This window comes from Poecilia latipinna, unplaced genomic scaffold, assembly GCF_001443285.1.
Source record: "Poecilia latipinna isolate Pla-1442-1.1 unplaced genomic scaffold, P_latipinna-1.0 Scaffold136, whole genome shotgun sequence".
Lineage (NCBI taxonomy): Eukaryota > Metazoa > Chordata > Actinopteri > Cyprinodontiformes > Poeciliidae > Poecilia > Poecilia latipinna.
The window spans coordinates 447,991-472,048 of NW_015112752.1; the positions used below are offsets into that span (position 1 = coordinate 447,991).

At 38.5% G+C, this 24,058-nt stretch overlaps 2 protein-coding genes across 2 annotated transcripts in view; one reads left to right on the forward strand and one right to left on the reverse strand.

Annotated features, from left to right (window-relative positions):
* fbxw8 (F-box and WD repeat domain containing 8) lies at positions 1–20,213 on the forward strand. Its single transcript, XM_015028821.1, has 11 exons — positions 1–456; positions 1,058–1,162; positions 2,395–2,559; positions 3,722–3,810; positions 6,399–6,556; positions 7,386–7,582; positions 7,698–7,916; positions 14,667–14,794; positions 18,746–18,919; positions 19,034–19,150; positions 19,621–20,213. Exons 1-11 carry the CDS (start codon positions 19–21, stop codon positions 19,784–19,786), a joined length of 1,956 nt encoding a protein of 651 aa, XP_014884307.1. The 5' UTR covers positions 1–18; the 3' UTR covers positions 19,787–20,213.
* Positions 20,144–24,058, reverse strand: part of tesca (tescalcin a) — a 9,097-nt gene continuing 5,182 nt past the window's right edge. The window contains exons 5-8 of the mRNA XM_015028823.1: positions 22,013–22,074; positions 20,909–21,016; positions 20,778–20,825; positions 20,144–20,700 (exon numbers count right to left, since the gene is read on the reverse strand). Coding sequence (XP_014884309.1) covers positions 20,617–20,700; positions 20,778–20,825; positions 20,909–21,016; positions 22,013–22,074 — 302 coding nt within the window. The 3' untranslated portion in view covers positions 20,144–20,616. The remainder of the gene's footprint in view (positions 20,701–20,777; positions 20,826–20,908; positions 21,017–22,012; positions 22,075–24,058) is intronic.

Genomic DNA, 24,058 nt, shown 5'->3' on the forward strand with positions numbered 1-24,058 from the left:
GTATACTTTTTGAACGACATGGCAGCGAACGAGCTTGTTGCCTTCAGGGAACGCTGGAAACAAGAGTTAAAAAATAGAAAAGAAGAGACTGGACTCGTCTGTGTTCCTTCTTCCTCCTCCTCCGGGGATCATCCCGAGCAGAAAGACGTAAAGAAACCTTGTGATACTCTAAAACAAGAGGAATCGAGCTGCACTGAGGACGAGGGAAGTGTTAGTGGTGGGAGCTTTGCTGTAGAGGCAGATCAGCCTCAGTATGTCTCCATTGCACGCAGTCTGTTGGATGGGAGGACCAGTCCCCTGCTGGACAGGATTCAGGAGGAGAGAACGAGGAGAAAGAGGCAGTATGATAACATGACCAACATGTGCAGCGTATCCCTGCAGCAGCAGCAGCAGAGGCAGCCTCAGAGGAAGGTGAAGAAAGAAGAGGAGCTTGTGGATCAACTCATTCAGGATCTGGTATGATGTGGAAGAAACTGGTTGAGCACAAATTCAGTGTGAAAACGTAGTTTCCCCCCTACAGGTTTCGTCTATCTTTGATTTTTGTGTTTCAGATAATCAGTTAATAAATGGAGCACATAAATGATCTGACATGCAAACATAATTGGTTTGTTAATTTAATCATTAGTTGTGGCATTAAGCATTTGCAATAATGGTCATTGTTTTTTTCCCCATCAATGTGAAGGAATGGGCTGCATCTTTTTTTTTTCCCAGGGGTGTCTCAATTCAGTCATATTGAAGCATTTCAAACATCCATGTTTTGCCATATTTCAGTCATTCCAGAGTTTCACTTGGCCACTCCAAATCCCTTGTTTTTAGTGATTCAGAGGTGGTCTTACTGGTGTACTTTAGACTATTGTCATGCTATAACCCAAGTGCTCCTGGGCTTAGGGTCACGACCTAAGCCCAGGATTTCTGATGGAGGATAGAGTGTGTCGCCATTACCTTGAGTTTTTTTGAAGCAAAAAAGCAAAGACAGGAGAAATCTCCAGGGTAGTAAAAACTTTTTACAGCAGCATATCTTGTGTTTAGTACTGTAATCAATCCCTTTTCTTTGCAGAATGAAGTCAACGACATTCCCTTCTTTGACATTGAATTGCCGTACGAATTAGCCTTGAAGATATTCCAGTACCTCAACTGCATGGAGCTTGGCCGATGTGCCCAGGTGAGGTGCAGAAACGACAAAAAAAAAAAAAACACATAAAATAAAAAAATCTGTGTACAGCTCAATGTTTCAGCTCCTTCTAAAGAGGCTTTTGTCTTTAAATTGTCAATTATTGGCTTGAAAAAAATCCAGGCTGGGGAAGTGTAGAGGGAGAAAGTTTATCTTGCCTCACAGTAATTACTTTATCCTTTAAAGTTGGTTTTCTTTTGCTATATTTCACAATTTTATGCAGATTGAAATTCTTGTTTGAAGAGGAAATGATAACCATGAGAAGTTCAATACAAATGGTAAAATTACTTTTTGGTTTTTGTAGGATAAATGTAGGCAGTGTAAAATTACTGAGAATTTAATAGCTGAATTTCAGTTATAAACTATGTAGACCACTTAAGTCTTCCCAGCACCAGAACTAAACTAGGAGAGTTTAGTTTCTGTGCTCCTCGACTTTGGAACAAACTCCATGAAAACATGGTTATCCAGTTCCTTTACTTTGGAAATAATTTCATTTACACCAACTTCTGGTCAACCAATCTAACTGGATTTTTTTATGCTGTATTTCTTTTTGTCTTCCATTCGTATCATGTAAAGTCCTTTATATTGTCTTATGCATAGATTATTCTATTAAAAAACACTTTTTTGTCTTAAAAATTGATTTCAAAAGGCCATTTTAATGATATGCCAAGCTATTGTTCATAGACTGACACACTGCCCCCACCTGTTGCTGCACTCTACAAGTTAACTAGCTGAAATAAAGCGAATGGACTTTATTCCCGCTCTCACTTCTGGTGTTTTACCACGTACGCTCGGATGGTTGGGTCCTGACCCCAACTGTAGACCTGCTCCGCATGCTTTTTTTTATAGGGTTCACATTATGTTATTAATTAAATTAAAACAGATGAGATGATCAAGCATTCTTTTAAGAGACTTATAAATCACGTCCTGTCAATAAAATCCATGTATAACTTTAGTTTTATTGTTTCTTTGTGCAGCGTCCATAATTTGGCGATTAGTTACTTTAATTACACTTACCTTCTTCATTCTGTATTGCTTTGGGCAGCTCATGACTTTATTTTGTGCATGTTAGTAAATTAGATATTGAGTGGCAGATCCACAGCACTCGTGGTGCAGAGAGCCCGTTTTGGCAGGCGGCCGGGCTCGTTAAGCGGAAATGAGTGATGCAAGCTCCTAATGTATGCTGACTCAAACCACTGTCATGTTGTCCAATCTCCTCCCAGGTGAGCAGGGCATGGAGAGTCCTCGCGGAGGATGGCGTTCTGTGGTTCAGGTTGTGCCAGAGGGAAGGTTACCACCAGGGTGCCTCCGTGTCCAGCTCCCCATGTTGGAAGAGCACCCTGCGAGACTGCAGGAACGCGGCCAGAACTGTCCGATCCAACTGGAAGGTGAGCTTGATCTGTTCTACTTCACTGAAATGGGAAGGTTTTTTTTTTTTTTTAATCAAATTACTAAAACTGTCTGAGAGGTGAAGGTGGCATGAAGTCGTGTTATCAAAATAACACAATAAAACTAACGTGTGATTGACAGCAGACCATGATCACAGTGTTTATTTGTCAATATTTACATGACTTAGAAATCTCATTGCCAGTAACCACAGATTGTAGAGGTCAACTGTGCTGTTCTCATTTGATTTACTTGTGGGTAAGAGAAATAAATTCATAATGCATCTCCTTGCATCCCATTACAACTGCAGATTTGTTTTACTGTATGTGATAAATCAACATACAGTGAAACTTACCAGAGCAGTGGAATAAAAATGATGCATGATTTTTGAAATAATTTCCAAAATAGAAACTTGACTACTACGGCATGCGGCCAAAAATAGTGACGTTGGATCACCATTATTTTCAACATTTCAATCGTTAGTGAATGGATAACATCACAAATGTACCCCACAAATCACGGATAAAGAGAGCACTTAAAACAGCATTTGTTTAATAACAATATCTTAAGCTTTGGACATTTTACAGAGCACTATTCTTAATAATATTGACCCCATAAGACATGGTGTGGTAGAAAACTAACACTTGCCGTAAGCCTATCAGGTCCACAGTGAAACATGGTGGTGGCAGCATCATCCTGGGGTCATGGTTGGCGTTGATAGGAAGATGAATGGAGCAATGCATGGCAATAATAACAAACCTGTCTGAGGATGCAAAAGACTTGAGAATGAAGGATGATCACTTCTCAGCAGAAAGGAGACCATAAACATGCTGTCAGAGCTACAATGGAATAGTTTAGTGGGCTTTGATTAGCCCAATCAAAGCCCAAATCTAAATACAATCTAGAATCTGAAGCAAGACTTTGATGTGAAGTTTACTGATGCTTTGTATAAAATGTAACTGTGCTTGAGTTTTTTTTTTTTTTACAAAGAAGAAAAGCCAAAAATTTAATTCTTAAGATGTGCAAAGCAGAAAGCACATTCACACCACACTTTTCAGATTTTTAATTTGTACAAAATGTTCCTTCCACTTCACAGTCATGTGTTGGTCTGCTACACTAATTAAATTGTTAATAGTTTTAAGCTCAGCATCTGTACCTCTTCAGAATCGAGTGGGATCTGTCAGCCAGCTGCAGTTCGAGTTGGGGAAAATTCTGTGCGACGTCAGCTCCTGTGACAGCTTCGTGTTGGCCGGGTGAGTTTCAAGGACGAGCAGATCCTGCCTGATGTCCTCTTTGTTTTAGCAGCGCTCACTTGGTCTCATTTCATCTGCATTGATTTCTCTGTCGCACTAAATAAAACTTGGTCATAGATTTTTGTGATTTAATGCCGGCGGTTTAAATGAACGTAGGAGACGCTGTGTGTCCCTGTCTAAACCAATGCCAAAATGTTGCATTTACATTGATGAAATTATAAATCAGGGGATGAAGTTTGGATTTATCTTTACAGCTGAAAACAATGTATTATGCTGAACAACAACATCAAACAACTGGAATGCTAATGAGGTATTGGCCAAATACACAATGTTTTATATGAAATGAAGTATTTCTTATTGACAAACACAAATAAGTTGAAGTTGATTTAAGTCCCCATGTGCCAAGATAGTATTTAAATTAACTATTTTCTGTCAGAATAGAAGCTAAAGAAACCGGCTGCTTAAATCCCAGCCGCCTCTGATTGGCTAGCTCAGGTTGTCTGAGCAGACTTCACCCACAATTTCTCCAAAGTTTAAGGGAGTTTATGTATTTTGTAAGAATTGACAAATAGTATTTGGTTAACTTAAAAATTTTTAAAGTCCTTATTTTGCCATGAGCTGCTCATTACATGATAGTAACACAATGCCCTGTGAAAAACATGCATTTCACTAGACTGCCATTCAGTTAATTTTATTTATATTTCAACTATATAAACTTATACATTAGATAAGAAAATGACTCTAAATGAAAAATGGTCAAATTAATTTAAATGCAATTCATTCTAGTACAGCCTAATTCAGTATAATTCAGTATAATTTTATGCTTCTGGCCAGACATGTAGCTCCAAAACATGATGTCGGTGTCATTATTAACCCCGTAACAGTTAAAGTAAAGGAATCCAGATCAGACCACTGAAATTAATTGCACTGATTATCTTTTTATCATGTTTCCTGTTAGTTGGGGAACTATATTAGGATCCAATTGAAGGCTTTGTTTTGTGTTATAATTGAAAAACAAGAGTGATTTTGAAAAGGGTCACGTCGTAATGACTAGACAACCGTGTCGTAGCATGTTTAAAAACTGTACCTTTTGTGTGCTGTTCTCAGCCTACACTGGCCATCATTTATCAAAAGTAGTTTTGCCGGATTGACATAATTATTGTAGCTGAATTTACAGGCACATTCAAAGGCTTTCACAGGACCTGACTTGAGAATTAAACAGCAGTTTTATGACTTCAGCCACACATTAAAGCCAGATGTCAGACTTCTGATGAAACCAAATGACAGCAAGAACAAGGATTTTTACATTGACAGAGTAAGTTCTGATCAGAAATTGTTAATTAAAACAATTAATTCACAATCACATAGTCACATTATTGCTCTTCTTTGCAAAAAAACACAAGTAACAACTGCATTTATTGAGGAAAGAGGACATGAATTGGAGCTTAATCAGCTAAACCTGCCCTTAACTAGCTAGTATGAGGCAGTGATAAATTGTGAGGGACCTGGAGGGCTCAATAGGAGGCCCTTAAGGAGATCTGCAGTGTCTCCTGGGACGAAGGCTACTAGATTCCCATTAGTCCTGCTGGATCCCTTTAGAGAAAACAGCCTGTTTGTGTGGTTTCAAATTAGTAGATGTGCGGCACACAGTACTGAAACATTGAAGACATTTAATAAGTGGCCTGATGCAATGTGAACTCACTGCTAAATCCTCAGCTTTATGCACATGCTGCTAACATATTCATGATGTCAGTACATTCCTCATTATTGGTACTTAAAGAGTAATTGAGCTAAACGAAACTATTTGAATTTGTCTAAAAAAGAATCAATAGCAGTTAAGAGCAAGTCAAGACTGATTTGATTGGTGACAGAAAACCGGTGGGAATGGAGTTGGCTTTTTGAAAAAATAAAAAAAATTAAAAGCAACAGGAGAAGCAGTGGCCATTAACCCGTCTCAGACAGCGCAGATCTGCTGAGGCCTGCAGAAATACCACTGTAGTCTGAGCAGAAACTTCTCCCCGCAGAAGTTTGTTGGGCGACATCCAGCATGCGCGTCATGCCGATCGCTGGCATTTTGATGATGCACCAATTAAGGAAAAAGTGTGTGCTTCTGCTCCTGCCAAACCCTGCAAATCCACCCCCCCACACACACGGAGAGCTACTCGCATATACGCTCCGTGTCAAACTGGCTGTTACTGTACGACACATTGCAGCTCCAAGTCACAGAGACATGATTGAATCTGTGAAGGTGGCAGCATGCTCGTCTCTTGCAGTGAGAGCTAATCAGCCAGGGCAAAGAGATGGGAGAGGAGGTGTGTGGAGTTCAGAGCAGAGGGCTGCTCTGCTCCATTTGTTAGACATTTCTTCTCAAACAAAAGAAAAGTGTGCAGATGGAGGAGAACTGAGAGGGGATGATCGCACACTATCATCAAGTCCTTAATGTACTCCAGGCAACCACTTGTCTTTTATTCCACTGAAAGCTAATCTGACCTCTTTTATTCAAAACATGTTGGTTGTATAACGGCACTCTAAATCCTAAAAGACACTTAAGTAATATCTAGTAACCCATCTGTTGCGTTATATTTAAGGTACACGTCTGGTGATGTGAGACTTTGGGATACGTTGCACTGGGACTCAACATCTTCGTTCCTCAAGACCAACAGTCTTTCAGCGAACACGCACCCGAGACCGCACGTTAGTCACGTCCAGATCAACAGCACAGTGGCCGCTGCTTCATATGAAGATGGTAAGTGGGTGTTTGTTTAATGGAGGTCTGTTATGCAAAATTCACATTTTGCATGNTTTTNAACTTCCATTTGGATTTCAACAGTTTCTAAAAAAAAAACAGCCAAAGTGCTTGAAGTGCCATCCAGCTGTTTTTTGGCAATAGGAAAAAAATTTTTTAGTGTCTGAAAAATGAGCATTTTCAAAAACCATCCAATTGCTAAGTCACAATCGACAGGGTCTGCGCTGTTACCTGTCAACCCCAGCCGAGCCCCTCACCTAGCAACCGGAGCGAAGCTCCGCCCACTTAGAAGATGAGCACTGCAGTACAATGGTTGCAGGAAAAGACAAGGGTTTGGTTATTCACTTACCATTCATAATTCACTTGCTGCATTCTTGTTGGTTGTGTAGGAGGTTCTACTTCTGCTTTTCAAAGATGTATGGTTGTATATTTTTGTATCTCTTTGCAGCATGTGAGTATAATGTTGAGTTGGGGGTCGTGGGCAGCAGCAGCTTATTTGACTTTAAAGTGACGAGAGGCCCTAAAACAGCTCAATCTGAAAAAAAGTGTTTAATAGGCAGAACTGACCAAACTAAAATCTCATTATCTAAGAATGATTTTGTGCAAAAAATGTAATGAACATATTTGGGAAACCAGCAATCTATAAGACATTTGTGAACAAAAGTTAATTATATGTAATATAATGACAATGCTGAACATTATCTACACATTTAGATGCCTATTAAACCTTTATGCACAATGTCTCATTTTCAGCATTTGGCGTAGCGACAATACTGTTTGCACATAGAAATCAAAACATTTTTAGTCAGAAGTTGTGTTTCTGGCTTAGGCTGTGTAGACCTGTGGAGTACAGAAACAGGTGGGGAGCCCATCCACCACTACCAGATACCCGGGAGGATCCAGGCTTTGGGTCTGAGCCCGGACCGTCCGGTCCTGATCTCAGCCGCAGGGTCATACGTTCGGCTCGACAGCGCCAATGACTGCGGCTACTGGAGGACTGTCTGCGAGACTCGGCTACCCAAAACAGTGAGTGGGACACTTTGGTTGTGTGTTAATGAAAGACGATGTTCCGCAGATGCTGATTTTTTTTATTTTTTATTTTTTTTTATTGTGAATTGTACTTTTATCATATATATGGCAGGTGGAGAGCCTGACATTTGTACCAAACCGGGCAGATCAGTCCCCACTAGTGGTTTTAGCGGCTGGAGAGGATGTCTACTTGTTGAACCCTCAGGAGGAGCAGCCAAGGACCCTGCACTCTGTTTATGGTCATCCTGTAACCTGTCTGGATGCCTCCAACACCCTCACTGCTTTTGGGGTGAAGCGCACCGGCTGGGCCATGCACGATGGAGGCAACAAGGTGGGTTCAATTTCACCCTGCAGATTTTGGTAGCTACTAAAAGGCAGATGTGAGAAGAGTGGCTCAGTAGCTCAGATAGAAACACCAACAGGCATTTCTCGTGACTCTAAGGTGTTCACTAAGAGGTTGTTTTGACTATACAGCTCTTAACAATAAAAAGTCAAATCAAAGGCATTCATATCCACTAGATACTGCAACAAAATCACATTTGTTCATGGTTATTCTGGATGTTACGTACACCTCTACAATATTTATATGAACTGACAATATAGTATTTGTGTGTTAATGGAAGAGATGGAGCTGTGTCAAGGTTTTGCCAGGGGTAAATGTGAATGTTGGCAAACTGGATGAAGCAACCTGAACCCTCTGCATCTGGAGTTTAGACGTGCTGTAAAAAGGACTGCAAGCTACCTTGATCTCCCTAATTGCAATGAAAGGTTTCCATTAGAGTTAACAAGGCCACTCGTTTTCTCTGCAGGTGCGTAATGAAAAAATGAGACGTGAAACAAAGTAAATTGCAATTTGGTTTGGTTAAATGGAAATATGCTGGTTGTTATTCACAAATACAATTCACTGCAGAGAAAAGCAAAGGGGACAGAAATTTCAGGATTATGCTAATGTTTTAATTAAATGACCATCTTCCTTTGCCTGGTAAGTGAATTAAGCCCTTATAGGTAAAAGGTGTGTAATCTCTTTGAAACACAGAGTACATATTACATGCTGTAAAAGATCCAAACTCAGATTTTGTTGTGAACTTTTACAACCAGCATTTGTTCGTCTAGATGTAACCTGAGTCTCGTAGTGGCATAATCACCATTACCTCGTTTCCCATTAGATTCAACAATCATGAACCTGTGGGGGGTTTGTTTATATCTGAAATAACTCTCCTAAGTTACAGCCAGCCTTCCCTAGAGGCTTCTCTTAATTACTACAGCCTTCAAGTGTACTTTTATCAAGTGTTGTTTCTTAGCCAGCTTTTGTTTGTTTCTAATAATACTGTGTTTCCAAGGACCTTGTGTGGCTAATTGACTCTTAAACCTTTACTTAGTACAAAGAGCCTTGAGACAACATACTCATTTGGGGGATACTACTCTTGGGCCATTTTAGCCCTTGAGGGTATGATACCATTGCTGTTTTTCAACATAAATTAAAAAGCAGACAGACTCAAAAAATGCACAGTGAACAATTTGCTTTTATTGGTATCTTGAAAGAAGATATTTGCTGGAGTCTGTGATGGATTTATTTATTTTTATTGGCAAAACAGCTACAGTGACATCATAGCTTCTGGAAAACTGGATGTACTTATTCAGCTGCAGCCCTAAAGCACCACATAGTGGACCAAAAGGAGTGTAACACCGATGTCTGACTATAATAACAGTCTATTGTTTGAGTCCTCTCTACAGCTCTGTTTATTTCTGCAAATTAAAAAATGATTCAGTTAAAAAATCCTGCATGAATCTCAGTGATAGAATCCCAAATCTAAATAATTTCCAGGTGACTAATGTTTGTAATTGCGATCAATCCTAAAGAAGGGGACTACTCACTCTTTTTGTGAGTAGTCCCCTTCTAAGACCTGGAAAAAATAAAAAGACTAAAATAAATAGGACAACTAAGGGTTACCACTGGAGCTCCAGCTTCATTTGAAGAGGCATAAAATTGTAAATCGTTTTGAAATTACATATTTTTTTTTAATTTCTAGAATTCAATTTGTCGCTGCATCAAGCTTCTCTTTCAAAACTTTTTTTTCTTTAAATGATCAGGTTAGAAAATTTATCATCTTCAAGGTGAAATGTAATATTTAATCTTAGACTGACTTGGTTTTAATTCAATCAGAAGTTTGTTAAATCTTTCTAAAATAATTTTTTCAGATCAGATCCAGGCCAAAATTCAGCTCTAAATAATGCCAATTCATGATCAGTGAACGCTCTCGCTAATTAACAAATTTTTGGAAATTTAATTAACTAGTCTTTCACTCTTGTTCCGCTTCTATCAGCTGTTTCTTGCAGCACAGATGACAAAACACAATTTGGCTGCCACCGTTTTTACTGTCTTTAGTAAAGGACATATGCTTCATTAAAACCTGTCAAGATGCGCAGAGCTGATATCCGAGGAAATCATCTCACACCGTTTTTCACACGCAAGAGTGACACTTTTTCCATTTACAGCGTCTCGACTCGGATGAACCGAATGACATTAACCTGTTTTGTTAACTTTATTCAGACTTTGTGCTTTTCTTTTTTTTTTTAACTTGGATGCAGTTGCATTAGTAAAACTCCGTTCAAACTGTAGATGCTTCTGCCGCTCTTTCTTGTCTGTGTTGCTTTGTCCTGGCATGTGTGTAGAGACCGTGTGTGTGTGGCTGAGGCTTGCCTCCAGATCCTTGTTACTCCTTGCCTTCCTCTTGTCAGTGGACCAACATCACCTGGGCACACACCCAGCTCATGGCTCGGTTTTCAACACGAGCTGGCATTCACACTGGCAAACAGTTCATCTACCACAGAAGCTCTACCTCAGTGCTGTCAGAAAAACTGTTGTTTCTTTATGAAGACAAGATCAAAGGAGCAGATTTGTTATCTGAATGAACACAAAGTCAGTATGATCAAAAGTTCACCTTTAAATGCAAAAACATAAAATAATCTACTACAGTTTGATACACACAGTAACTAATGTTAAAATAAACTAATCAGTAAATTTCAATGCTGGTAAGCATCAGCTAAAATATTCTAAAGTGAATGCTACCCACCTGAGACTTTCAAGGCAAATCCCTGCAGTCACTAACAAAGTGCATTAGTTAATCTGTTGCCCAAACTCAGTCTGTCAAGTGAGAGTTAAATTAAAATACTTAAATCACATCAGTACTAAAAAGTCTTATATTTTAGGATCCCACAGTGGAATAAAATCACCTGTATTTACCAAAATAATGTACTACATGGGGATCAACTGAGTTTTTCATCCTGCACCCCTTGTGTTCCAAACTGTGTGTGCACTGTGCAGAGCATGGTTCTGGTTCCCCACAATGGCTCTGGCTTTCGGCACCACCTGCTGCTCAGATACAGCAGATAGTGAGGTCTGTGGGAGGCCTGTTATTTTGCTGGCCACCTTCACCACCAAGCTTAATTGATAGTCAGGAATGAGGCCAGGCTGTGTAGTTGCAAATTAGTGTAAAATTGTTATTTTGGGTTTTAAACTGCAGCCATCTCCAGCATAACTTAATACCGGTAACTTCTTAATTTAACAGTTTCTGTTTGCAGATTTTGCTATATACTGCTCCCTGACCTAGCTACTTGACCTGCTTATAGCTTTTCCTCTGTCATAGTACAAATGTGCTGCAGGTTCCTCGACAGGAGGAGTAGTTTTGAATTCATCCGGAAAGAACAAAGATATATTTTTAAAAAGTATATGAAAGAACGTTATTTTTCTTTATGCATCAAATAAGACTCAAGTTCGTTTTGATGCTTTTCAATAAAAAATATCTAAACTTTTCTGTATTTCACTTGTTGATTAGTGATTTTCCCCATCAAACTAGAGTGTCTTTCTTTCATTTTACTGTTGTATGACACTTGCCCTAAGTTACAAAAAACAACACAAAGATAAAACTGAAACTGTATCTAATGCTATAGCAGCATTAATTTAATCAATATGCTAAGCCAGACATTTGAAATGTTGAAATATATTGCGACTTGAACGTCACAAATCTGAGACAATTCAAATGTTTTGCATGGAAGTGCTACTTAAAGGTAGAAGTAATGTGGTAATGACATTAACATTACTCAGTCTTACGCTGCACTGTGCAGGTGCACTGTCTGCACTAATGAAGATCACCGCTGCATGACAAATGCCTAACCCATTTCTGATGGTGTTGGACTACAGTACCCATCCAGGGACACCAAGAAACTTTACTTAATGTGAAGATTGGAAGGACAGTTGGAATTAGAGTGGGAAGGAGAATTGGAAGCAGGGTTGGAATGAGGGCTGGATTTAGGGTATAATCTGTCTGTCATTCTCTAACTTAATTAGTTAATTAGCTTTCTATCTCCAGACCAACCCAAAACATGTTAAGCAATGCCACAGAAATACTCCTTAGGGGTTAATTGTTGCACTAAATTACTTGTATTTTCAGTGAAGAATCCAAAATTAACTTCATACAAATTTTATGAGTTAATCTCCATAAGTAGCTGCATAATTTTTTTTTTTTTGTTAGTTTGGGGGTCGGGGGTGGTTTGCATGATTTGCAGTGCCCGCCCATTATGTTGTGTTGGAAGTACCAAATAATGTGAAAGCACAAACTCTATGCATAATATTGCATCTGGTCCAGTGGGCTAATCTCTGTTTGTCCACATGGTGTCTAAACCAAATGAGGCCCTGAGCCCATATTTGTTCCAGATGTGGGTGTTTGTATAAGATTTAATGTAGCATTGCATAGAGGGGAAGCAGTGGTTCAGCTTTTTTACTCAGCAGGCTATTGTACAAGTGTATCCCTTCCTTGATTAGGTCTGAATATGGAGGCCGCTGCTGAATTCTTTTATGGAGGCAAAAATATGCACACACCTGGTCCAACACAACTCATAATTTCTCCTTTCTGCTCAATAATAAGAGTAACTGCTGCAGTTAAGCCTTATGAGTTCCGAGATAGTCGCAATAGCAACATGAAAGGATTTCTCTGAGGAGCAGCAGTGATTTTATAAATGTCATCTGTTTAAAAGCATGCAGAGTAATCACATTAACATCACAGTGTAATTCAGACTTTCTTTTGTCTGCAAGCTTCAATAGCCGAGCACCAGAGAGAGCATTAGCCGAACCACGGCACTGTATCCGTGCTTACTAATATTCTTCCTGGTCTTTGAACAGCCCCCAGTACTATCACAAATCAGCTGCTTATCCTCTCTCAGTGACAGTTCTTCATTTTAGTGGCTGAGGTGGGGACGTATTTAATAAAATTATCTTCCTAATTCTGCGGTGATTCATTGAGAACAGCAGGCTGAACCTCATTTCTGCGTTCCAGTCTCCTGAGCTGTCCAAATCCTATCAAGCTGTCATTTTGAAGTCCAGTGTGGTTTGGGCTCTGCCCTGGGGTGGAGCACAATTAAAGCTCCGCTTGGCCCAAATATGGGGACACACAAAAACTCCTGGCACCTTCTGAAGGTTTATACCCTGCCTTCCCCCTTCCTCTTTTTTTTATATATATATATATATATATATATATATATATTTTTTTTTTTTTTTTTTCTTCTTCTTCAACTGTCTTCCTTTTCTGCTGTCTGTTTCTGCTTTTCTTTGCTTTTACCTTTTGGCTCGAGCTCTTTCCATTTTTCTCCTCTGTTTTCCTTTTTGCTCAGTTTAATTATCCAAAGACAGTTCTGCCTGGCGGTTAACCCGCTTGTTCTGTCTGGTTTGGATGAGAAAACACCAGCTGCTAATTGATCAATTAGGCCAGCACCAGATGACATCATTGAAACTTCTGTGAAGAGTTCATTGCAGCCATCAAGCTGTAGAAGACAGTAATTCAGGTTTGCCTTTAAGTTTCTCTCTAGTTAATCTACTTAAGTCCTTCTGTGCTTTTACTTTACAAACAAGGCTTTTTCCTATACGACTGCACCTTCATTGGCTGATATCCAATGTTATTAGTTTTATCATCAGTTTTGCAAGTTTAACGCACCCTTTTTTGTGAACTGAAAGATTTTTGTCTGCCTACGGGAAGCGGTAAAATATTAAAAAGTACTTCTTTCTTATTGTTAATTTCAGTTTAGTTTAATATATAATAATCATCCCCCACTGTAAATTTTGTTCGTTGGTAAAAGTCACAAACTAGCAGCTGTTTTGGAAACATATGTAAGTTTGAATTCAAATGGGTTGTCCAAATTGAACCCCAAATACCACCTTTAACGACTATCAGTAATTTCTCAACCCCTTTATGACATGCATCTTTAGTGCTTTGCAGCGCACACTTTTGCTGCTATGATTTACTCCAGGCATAGTGGACAATCAGACACCGACTTCTGAGACTGTTACTAAGGACTTTTATCCCACTCCTCGTGGGAAAAGCCTTGACAAGTTGTCCAGGACTTCCTCTGAAACCAGACCTTATCGAAGGTCTGTTTAGCATCACTGTCCTGTTCAGGAGGCAACGGCGCCCAAGCTTCAGACGGCGCCACGGCTCTGCAACCCTCGCAGTCCAAAGACTCATTTTTGCTCTCTGGCCAGCTAAATAAACTTGTTTAAAGCAGCAAATGTTTCATGATCTTGTAAAAAAAAAAAAAGAAAGCTTGTTATTTTTAGTGTTGTAAATTTGCAGTCTTTTTTGAAGAACAAAATGTTCACCTGACTTTTTAGGTTTTAAATAGAGAAAAAAAAACATAAAAAACTTTTAAATGTGTAAGGATACATTTTCTTTTATTTGTGGAAAATTATGTTTAAGAAATGAATAGTAACTATTTAGGATTGGACTTTTACATCGCTATGTACTAAAAGTGTGGATTTACATGGAATATTTCATGCAGCCTGATATACACTCTTAAATATAAAATATTGCAGTATGTAGAGTAATTTATTCTACAGGTTTCTATTACATCTACCGACATTTACACTAACAGAATAGATCGTTTTAAGCATAATATTTGTTACTGTCTGCATTTTTGTTGAAGTTTTTCCTTTGTATTTAAAATTATGGCAGTATTACAAAATTCTGGTATCGTATCGGCTCTGAAATGAACGGATTTCCTCGGTCGACTGATGTTTGATCCTGGATTTCAGATCCATGTCTACAGCCTGGAGACCGGGAAACCAACGGTTTGTGTCGGCAGCTCGCCGGGAGATTTCACTTGTGTCAACCTGAGAGACAGCCCCCCTCATCTGCTGGTGTGTGGAAACAAAGACAGAAGGTAGGACACAAAAACACTCACAAGTGCACATAGAGAATGCACAAACATAATGCACCAGTGGAAAACAAAAACTGAACTAGGGACATAGACCAATGTTTGATGATGGAGGCCTAGCAGAATATTCTGGAAGTAGAGAACAGGTGTTTGCAAAATGTGTGAGAAGACAATAACTCTATTATATTTGTGCATTATTCAAGACTATCTGTTTCTTTGAAAAAAGAAGCTTCTGAAAGCTTATTGAGAAAAAGGAATGCATTGAAATACACTCACAGGAGTGATATTTTGCTCTTTGTCTTCTCCATTACCTACTAGATGTTAAGAGACGAGGATTTCTGGCTGTAATGACTTCATCCAGCAGCAGCAGCAACAACACACACACTAATGTGCACATGCTTGCCACATTTGGCTCGCCTGTTAAAGAAAAGACGCATAAAAGATCCATTCTCATCTATTCTGCACTTGTTAGAGGGTGCCGTGGTGCGTAGGATGCCAGGAAAGGAGAAATCCCTGGCATGTCTTCATCCAAAGCTGCCCCTGCTGTTTCTATTCAGCCCCAAACCCATCTGGCTGTTAAGTAGTTGGCTTAAAGCGAAGGAGAGACCACATCATACTGTTCAGGTTCTGTTTCTCCCATTCCTGCTAGTTATGATTAACAGCACCTGCACAAAGACAAAGAAATAGTTCCGTTTGTTTTGTGAGTGGCTTCACTCTTGGTCTTTGGTTTTTGATCAGATTTCATCCAGATAGGGGGAAAAAACAACTCTAGCTTGGCTCTGCCACTTTGGCTTCAGCCGATGCAGCACAGAGTCGAGGACAAATGGGAACGGTGGAGACTGACGGACAGTCGGCGTTCTTGGCCCTTTGTCAGGGTGGCATCAAGCCAAAGCCTAATGCATCCCTTCTTTTTGTCCAGATGAGTTTTGTCACTCTGCATTTTTCTGTGAGATCCAAGCACCAAATGAAGTGTCCAGATAAGGCCTGTGTGGAAAAAAGAACACATCTGTGCAAACAAGACAAGTCTGAGCAGGAAATAAAGAGAAAACAGAAAAGTGTGAGGTTGTTAGCTAATGGGTGCCCGTTCTGCAGAACGCTTTGTTCTGCCGACATTAACGGTACAAAACAAAACAGTTTAGGTGATCACTTTGCTTCGCACTATGATCATTTTACTCAGTTTCCATAAAATCTTTATAGATTTCAACAATGTAAAACTCAAATGTTTATATCAAACAGTCCTTTTGTAAGCAGGTGACTTGTTTTGCAGTTGATTTAGGGTGTTTAAGCAGTTTTCTTTTTTTCTTTTTTTTCTCAGAATAAGACATTTGGTACCAAGAACACATAAACCAAATAGCTCCAGATCATTAACCCCTTTGCCAGTTCACACCAACACATTGCCATTTCATCCCTTCTTACTTCCATTTCATACTCACAGGCAAATCATTTCATACATGTGTACTCAGCTCTTTATCTGATTATTTCACCAACTGATATTTAACCAAATATCTCCAGGTCAGTTTGCTGCTTTGCCTATTCTCATACACGTTGGTGTTTACCTTCTTTTCATACCCGTTAACAAACTGCAAACGGTTGGTACAAAATATCCTAAGACTAACATCATCTCTGTATCATAACCAAAGGATTTAGGTACAGACTGACAAGGACTTTAAAAGCAAACAGCATTTTGCGTTTTTCACATCCAAACATTTTTTACAATATTTGAAAGTGCAGATTTAGGTTAGGAAACTTTTTTTTTTAATGCAGTCTACATGTTCCCTGCTACATGTTTAAACCACCTGACCTTTATTTAGTCTATCACAATTAAATCCTGGAGGAGTGTCCAATTATCAACATTAAAACACAATTTCACACTGTGAAAACATTTTAGATCAATAAAAAAATTAAAGTCACTGCTCAAATAGATTTTTTCTGAAAAAACAACATGAGGAGCGAAAAGCTGTCCAGTTTAATGTAGAGCGATTTTGTTAGCTATGCTTTAAGAATTTATGTTTTGGTCTTTCTTTAAATGATTTTTTTTTAACACATACAAATGTATTTCAATATCCTTATGAATCTGAAAATACTTTTATGTCTATCCAAAAATTACATACACCTTTACCGAAGTAAAACAGAGTCCAGGCATTGTGAGAGGGAAATCATTTCTAGTCTCTGTTATCATTGCTACTATAAGTTTTGCTATAAAGGCAGACGGTTGTGGAGTTTTTTGGTTATGTTTCAAATGGACGTCCACCAGAACAGAATTTTTTTTAAATGTGAATTTGTCAGAGTCTTTTCTCTGTTGTTTCTGTAAATTATTCATGCACACTTAACTCTAAAAACAACACAGTTCGCTTCAATAAAAAGATTTTTGTCTCGCATGAGGAGATGAAAAGTGCATTTGTTAGAATAACTTGAACATGATGTGACCCATAAGTTTTCAGACTTGAACCTTTAAAACTAAGCTCTGTCGGTCATTAAAGGAGGTTTTATAGCATTCTTAAACACTAGATTTGTTGCTTTGATGTGCTACAGTGTATGCGATAGTCTCTGTCTCCATTTTGACTTGAAATTTAGTAAACATCGTTCATGTGGAAGATTGTGAACTCCAGATCATTAGACTAAATCGGACGTCATGCCTGGGATGATTAATGACTTCTTCTGGCTTTAGAAAAATAACTGTTCAGGAGTGGTCTGTGCCTCTCTCACACTTTCTTCGTGATTAATGAAAACGATTCTGGCCAGTGACAGTTCAGCAAAGACAGTCGCCTCCAGCATTAGGTTTATGGCTTCCTGTGGTCTGCCAGTAATGTTCATTCCTCATTGTTTAAACGTGCGCCTCCATCACGTAATGCCACTAAACAGGCAACGAGCTGAAGACAAACAAGTCCGCGGTGCCCATTTAGCCATTTAACTTTGATTCTTTAAAAAAAAAGAAAAGTTTTGATAGTGGAAAATGAAATCTGCCTGTGTCCCCAGAGTAAATTTGATTATGGTAATGAAGACTTGGAAGAAGGTTGATCCTGGATGGAGTCATGTCCTGGATGCTTTCAGCTGCAATAAAGCCACGCCGACAACAGATGGAGCTGAACGTCCCCTGGGCTTTTGTTGCTAATGAAACACACTGAGCAAAAATCCTCCTCTTATTGCATTAAATCCATCAGAGAAAGCAGCACTTTAAAATCCATAATCATAATTATTTTAATCATAATCTTGCACTATATTGTTTTAGCACATTTTCTTCCAATAGAAATAACTTTAATAACAAACATCAACATGTATTACAATTTCTTCCTTATTTTTTAAACACTACGATCAGGAGCTCAAATGTCCAGCTGTTGTTTTTGTTAGTATGGTGTGATCTGGCCCAGATTTTTGTTGGCTTGGCATTTTCTGCATTACTTATGCTTAAGCCTTTCTATGTTTCTTTAACTTTGTTGGTTAGACTATTTTACATTTTTATTGGTGTAGGTATTCCTTTTCTGAAATAAAAAAAAAAGCTATAAGGGTTTCATCATGATTGGATGCAAGTCTTTTGGAGAAAAAACAAATATAATCGCGGGATAAAATATGTTTTTAATGGTGAGACTATTGTAGGTGGGTGGGACTATTAACTTTCACAATGTCATCCTTACGCAGCAGAAAAAGTAAGAGTGCTCATTGTTTCTGTTCCTGTTTAGAATAGTTTTTGACTTTCCTGTTTGTTTTATCAGAAGAAGATGGAACAAAGTCACAACAAATCTCACTCAGATAATTAGTCAACTTGTAAGACCAACAGATTGAGTTAATTTATTTGCTCTCCTCTTCCATACAACACGACCTATACCATGATGCAGATTGCACATTGTGTGCTTGCCTCCAAAGGAAGCACACAACGTACAGAAAAGCTCATGTGCTGCTCTTGCTAAAGAAAACAACCCAAGCTTAAAGCAGAATCATTCCCTTTCTGTTATGACGTAGAGTGAGAGTGTTTGACCTCAGGTCCAGCTCCTCTCTGGTATCCCTGTACGCCCACCACCTGGGTGTCACCTCAGTGCAGGCAGACGACTGGAAGATCGTGAGCGGTGGAGACGAAGGACTGGTGTGTGTTTGGGAGATGAGGATGGGAACTAAGCTGTGGGAGATGCACAACAGGTAGGACTTTAGAAGATCCAACTAAAGCTTTGCAGTAAGTTTTCCTCCTTGTGGTTGTACCACCTGCTCTTTTTAGCGTTTGTCATGTTGTATAATTGTCTGTTTTTGTGGAAGGCATCCTGTAAGGCATGTTCGCTTTAACACCAGCACCCTGGTAACAGCCAACATCCCCGATGACAAGTCGCCACGTGGGGCCTGCATCACAGATGATGACCTCACAGCTCATCGCAGGTCACCTTCTTCTCTTCTACACCTATTAAAATGACTTTAAGCTTGACATCCTTTAAACATCCTCTTACTCCTCTTAAAACATGTCAAAAATAGTTTGGATAATAGGAATTTTCCGCTTCTCTGCTTTTGCAAATCAAATTAAAAAAAAAAAATCTATATTCTTATTTGATTACCGCTACTTCTAGATGGTTGATATCTAATTTTCCTCTGGGATTAATAAAGTGTGTCTGAATTGAAGTGAACTGAATGAGCTTTCAGTCATATGTGTATTGATCATTAGCATACAGACAACAAAAATAAGAAGTTGCACTGTATTCTGGCTTATTGCATCAATGAAATCTTATCCCTTCCTGAAAAAAGTTAAAAAATCCTTCACACTTATGAAATTTAATCTTTCTGACATGTCTAATTTTCAGTTCTTAAATAAAAGTCTGTAAAGCTGTAATTGTTGTTGGTTCTGTCCATTTCAGACACAGAGGAGTCATCAGCCATTACGACTTCTCTGAGGATGCCCTGTCACAGGATCACATCTTGCCCATCTGCAGGTCCGACTACATCGACTCATCCGGCTACAACTACAACATTAACCTGGCGGTGCCCTACGACAGGCTGTCTGGCTCCCATCCGTCTCACTGACCGCTGCAAACAAAATACTGTCTGTGGAGCAGAATGGACAAGAGACACATTGATCTGTCTGACTGTCACACTGATCATTTTTAGTTACCTTTTACTACCATTTTGGTGCTTTTATTAGGATGCAAACGGCTCGTCTGCTGCAAGATTGCCACCTTGATAAACATTGCTGTGCATTGATTTGTTTTAATGTTTGACTTTTTAGATCAGACACGGTGTAGAATTTATCCACAAAAATTGTCATGTTTTGCGATTTTTCAGGGGGAAAAGAAGAGAAAAGTCCAGACATTTATTTTCCATTTTTATTTAAAATTCTTTCTTTTGAAATGAGGGGAAAATAAATAATTTCAGTAATAATCAAAAATAGTGTTGTTTTTATTCTTTTATAACAGTAGTGGTTTATTATGTACAGCTTCAGTAGTAAAAACATCATCAAATCCTGATTTCTGAGGAGGAATTGTCTTTTTGTCCAAATGCTCAGCACAGTAGATCACCTGTAACACACTTTTGTTTCAAGGTAAAAATCTTTCATGTTGCACATTAGCAATTTTCAAAGCAACAGTGTGAGGTCATAGTAAATATAACTAAATGCAATAAAACTAAGAAAAGTTTAAAATATCTAAACTGCTCTAAATGCTAACATACAGCACTAAAAGGGCTTTCTGTTATCAAACATTAAGTTCACAAATGACTTGCAGTTTTGAGAATCTCACACACTTTTTTATATTGAAAACATGTTAGTGCTTGAAAAAGCGTTTTGCTTTTTCCCTTTTAAGGACCGGGGAGGTTCTGCTAACAACAGCAGCAACATAAAGAGTTCCTTAGACCAACAATTATTTTCCACAACGCAGGTTAGCAGTGTTCATATCCAGAAAGCGAACATGCATCCTGGACTCCATTTCAAGGTCCTTTAGAATCTGTGGACAAGCAAAATGCTGTCATGAAGCCACAAAATGTATTTGTGTATTTAACAAAGCGAGAAAAAAGTGCTAACCTCTTCAAAATGTTCAAACGTAATTCCTTCGTAGAAGTCATCCGGGCCCTAGAGCAACAGGAATCTGTTATCTTATTGGTCCAACAGTGAGGGAGGAATATTAGCGGCGTGGTTTTGGTGACTTCTCTTACCATGTTGGGCACATTTGTGCTCGCCACCTCCAGCATGGCAGCATCTGCTATCGCCCTAGCACCCTCCTGCCCGATGGTCCCGCTTTCCGAAAGAAGTTCCTCGACAGCCTTGGATGTAAACAGAAAATGAAGACTTTAAATCCTCACTGAAAAAGTTGAAACTGTGGAAGAGGATAATGGCAACTGGAAAAGAAACGAAACATAATTCTTTTTTTTTCCCTCTCTGAATTCTGACTCTTTGAAAAGTTTTCAGACAGAATCATCAAAAGAGCTGCTTCTGTCATAATGTGAACTATTTGGTTTTCTCTCTGATGGAAGATACTCATCCAGCATTTTTGTGCTCAGTTGTTTTCTTTCCCAAAAGCATTAATTGAGCTAGTGCTGCTTTTAACTTTGCATACTGTCTTTCACACTCTGTGGCAATTCATGTCTTGATCGGTTTACCTAAATGTAAAGGAAAAATGTCTTCCTTTCTATTCTTTTTATAACTTATTGTGATATCGGTCACTAAGTGACCTCAATCCTTTAATGGTCCCTAATCCTGCAGATTTTAACCTGGTCTGTTGGAGCTAATTACTCACTACTTTTGACAATGGGAGTGTGCACACACTGATTCATCTTGTAGCTGCTAAAGCAAGACAACATGGAGCAATTCATTATATCCACAATAATTTAACCTTGGCAAAATGATCAATTGGAAAACGTATAATTGAATTGACGTCCAGTGCTATGTGCATGTTTTAGTGTTTCCTTTCATCGTATTTGACCTCAATCTAGTTCAGATGCATTAAAAATTATTATGACAAAGAAAAATATGCCATGCATCAAATGGGACAGAAATCAAATTTTCTTATCTTAAGAGCTTTGGACTCAAGGTTACCTTTTGTTGGAGAAAACTGTCATTTTACTGACAAGAGTTAGCTTAGCTTTAATTGAATTAATTTCCAATTTGATAACAGTGGAGATGTTTTACTGATCTGCATGCGGCCATGTTTATTCTAAGTAAAGCTGAGTGTCCATAATGGGTATCTGGAACATGGAACCATATTTCAAAACAAGGATTAATGTAATCAGTGTTAAATAAAGCACATAATGAGCACCTACCTTTCTGTACTCCTCCAGAGTAATTTTGCCATCACCGTCGGTGTCGTGCATGTTGAACAGGACTGGAAAAACAAAACAATTAGATTTCTTAAGAAATTTCTACCCACAAATTATGGGATTGCACCAGAGGAAGTTGTGATTACAGGGCCTGTCATGATGTTTCAGGGATAAGATAATGAAGCAGATCCTTCAAGCCAGGATTACGACTGACACTGCAATGCCCAGAAAACCTTTTTGTTCTCCTCTTTAAGTTACAACAGTTTGATTGCTCCAATGGTTCTTTCACATCTCAAAGACATCTGGCTCCTTTTAAAGATCGAGATGTAGAATTGTTTGATTCAGACGGATAGAAATAAAACTTCTGCTCCAACAAAAACCAAAATGCAGAGTTCATATGACTGATAAAAAAGTGTTTAGTCTGTTTAGACTAAACAAAGATGTCTTTTTTACTTGGGAGAAAAAAACAATTGGACTCTTCAGACACCAGAAAGTTCGTTGCTTTTGAGTTCTTATCTTACATTTCTATCATCTGGTTGAAACAGGAGTGTAGGGTGGAGTCTGTAATCCTCTTGTCAAATATTGAGTTCACTTCTCAAGTTTGAGGAAAGACATTCTTTGTTCAAACTAGGAAACTCTGGTCTGAAAATATGTTTGCCAATAAACAGGTTTTTAGTTCTTGCTGTACTTACAGGTAGGAATACTTTTATTTTTTTCAGGTAGTGACTTTGTTTTTGTCATTTTCTCATCACACCAACTTTTAAAGAAATATTATCTTACATATTATAGGTTTTGGTACCTAGAGTGCCTTGCAAATTGTTTAACTATATACTTGAACCTTTTCATATTTTGTCACCTTATACTGTAAGTATCAACTGCTATGGGCTATGAGAATTTATGTGATGAAATTAGTTTGTAAATGGAAGCAAGAAATTTACAAAAAAAAAAAAAAAACATGCGAGTTTCAGCTTTCAGTGTTTTGTGATATTTCTCCATCGGCTTGGCTCACTTAAAGGCAGTCATTTTTGCTAATTCTTTAGAAAATACATTAATCTCCGTCACATTGCATGGAGTCTGTGAATATAAATTGCTAAGTCTTGACACAGATGTTTAAGTGGTTTTAAGTCTAGGTTTAACCATCCCAGTGTAACTCTTGTTTTTATGTTTAGGGTTGTTGTCCTGCTGCCAGGTGAACATCCACCCCAGTCTCAAACCCTTCACAGCCTTTAACTGGGTTTTTTCCAGGGCGGTCAGGTCCTGAGGTCCCTCATTCATCATCTGTGAGAAGCTGTCCTTTCTCCAGACAAATGTGGCCACATCATGATGTTGCAACCATTTACTGAGGGGATGGTGTGTTCAAGGTGATGTAAAGCTGGTTTTCTACCCAATGTTTTACATAACGCTTTTTTTCAACAATGTAATGCACAGAATTGATAAACATCCTGTCAATAAATTATCCTACATGAGCTGTGGATCTCTGCAACTCCCCCAAAGTTACTATGGGTCTCATGGCTGGTTCTATGATTACTTAGGTGACGGTTGCACTATATTTAAAGGTACCAGAGGAAAAGTGGTTGAATTAAATCAAGCCCTACATTTTTCAGATTTTTTTTAATTTTTTTTTTAAATTCCTCCTCAATTTCCATCAATCTCACAACTATGCAATTTCTCAAACACAAACAGTGTCATAGAGTGCAACAGGAAGTGATGCAATGCATCTTACTCAGTCACAGCCACTAACTAAGAGCTGCTTCTTACTGGTTGGAAAAAGCTGGAGGCAGCTGAATGCTACTTAGGAAATGCTTAAGTGGACATAAATAATTAAATGCCAGAAATACAAACAAGTTGTAAATTTCTCCTTTTTTTATTTTTTTTTATTTTACAATTTCTGGATATTCAAAACCTTTTTTTTCCATTTCTGCACTGAGAGAAGATAAAAAAAAACATTAAATGAGTACTTTAAATTTTCTTTCTTGCAATATGTTCATGACGAATTAAATCATAAAACATCATTCACAATATTTTCCAATGGGATGTCTTGCTATTTAT

Bases quoted from the DNA above. Each gene is read 5' to 3' on its own strand.
- fbxw8 (XM_015028821.1), top strand. From the start codon at position 19: ATGGCAGCGAACGAGCTTGTTGCCTTCAGGGAACGCTGGAAACAAGAG. The intron at 6,557-7,385 runs GTAAGTGGGTGT...TTTCTGGCTTAG, and splicing joins CGCTGCTTCATATGAAGATG to GCTGTGTAGACCTGTGGAGT. The intron at 14,795-18,745 runs GTAGGACACAAA...GTTATGACGTAG, and splicing joins TGTGGAAACAAAGACAGAAG to AGTGAGAGTGTTTGACCTCA.